This window comes from Buceros rhinoceros, unplaced genomic scaffold (genome assembly GCF_000710305.1).
Source record: "Buceros rhinoceros silvestris isolate BGI_N320 unplaced genomic scaffold, ASM71030v1 scaffold24949, whole genome shotgun sequence".
NCBI classification, from domain to species: domain Eukaryota; kingdom Metazoa; phylum Chordata; class Aves; order Bucerotiformes; family Bucerotidae; genus Buceros; species Buceros rhinoceros.
Genome location: NW_010433641.1, coordinates 10,783 through 11,472, shown reverse-complemented (window position 1 = coordinate 11,472; position 690 = coordinate 10,783). Strand labels below are relative to the sequence as shown.

At 61.9% G+C, this 690-nt stretch overlaps 1 protein-coding gene across 1 annotated transcript in view; it reads left to right on the top strand.

The window, feature by feature from the left end:
• DAPK3 (death-associated protein kinase 3) overlaps positions 1–627 on the top strand; it is a gene marked incomplete at its 5' end in the record, with an annotated part of 2,283 nt that extends 1,656 nt beyond the window's left edge. Inside the window, 1 exon segment of the mRNA XM_010144194.1 lies at positions 85–627. Within this exon segment, the coding sequence (XP_010142496.1) occupies positions 85–627 (543 nt within the window).
• Positions 628–690: the final 63 nt, after the last annotated feature.

The window sequence follows — 690 nt, the reverse complement described above, 5'->3', positions numbered from 1 at the left end:
GGCCCTGCTGCTGCTGGTGGGCTGTGGGGGGTGCCTCTCGCTGTCACAGCTGCGCCCCATGCCTGTGGCTGTCCCTCTCTGCAGGTCATCAAGAGGAGGAACGTCCGCAATGAGGACAGCTGCAAGAAGCCTGAGCGCCGGCGGCTGAAGACCACACGCCTGAAGGAGTACACCATCAAGTCCCACTCCAGCATGCCACCGAACAACACGTACATCAACTTTGAGCGCTTCTCTAAGGTCATGGAGGAGGTGGCTGCAGCCGAGGAGAGCCTCCGGGAGCTGGAGAGGAACAAGAAGTCCTACCAGGAGGACATTGAAGCTCTGCTGTCCATCTATGAGGAGAAGGAGTCATGGTACAAGGAGGAGAACGAGAGCATCAGCCAGGACCTCCGCCAGATCAGGCAGGAGCTGCAGAAGACGGAGGCCCTGAAGAAGCAGGTGCAGGAGGAGACCAAGAGCGTGGTGCAGGTGGCCAACGGCCTCAAGAGGCGTTACCGGAAGCTGGAGAACCACTACGAGGCGCTGGCGAAGCAGATGGCTTCGGAGACAAAGTTTGTGCAGGAGCTGGTGCGCTCCATCGAGCGGGAGAAGCTGCAGAGCGGTGAGGGAGACGGCAGCATCCGTTAGCTCGGCTGGTGCCGCCGGCGGCTGCCCTCGGCCTGAGGTTGGCTCGTCCTCCCCGGATCCCCC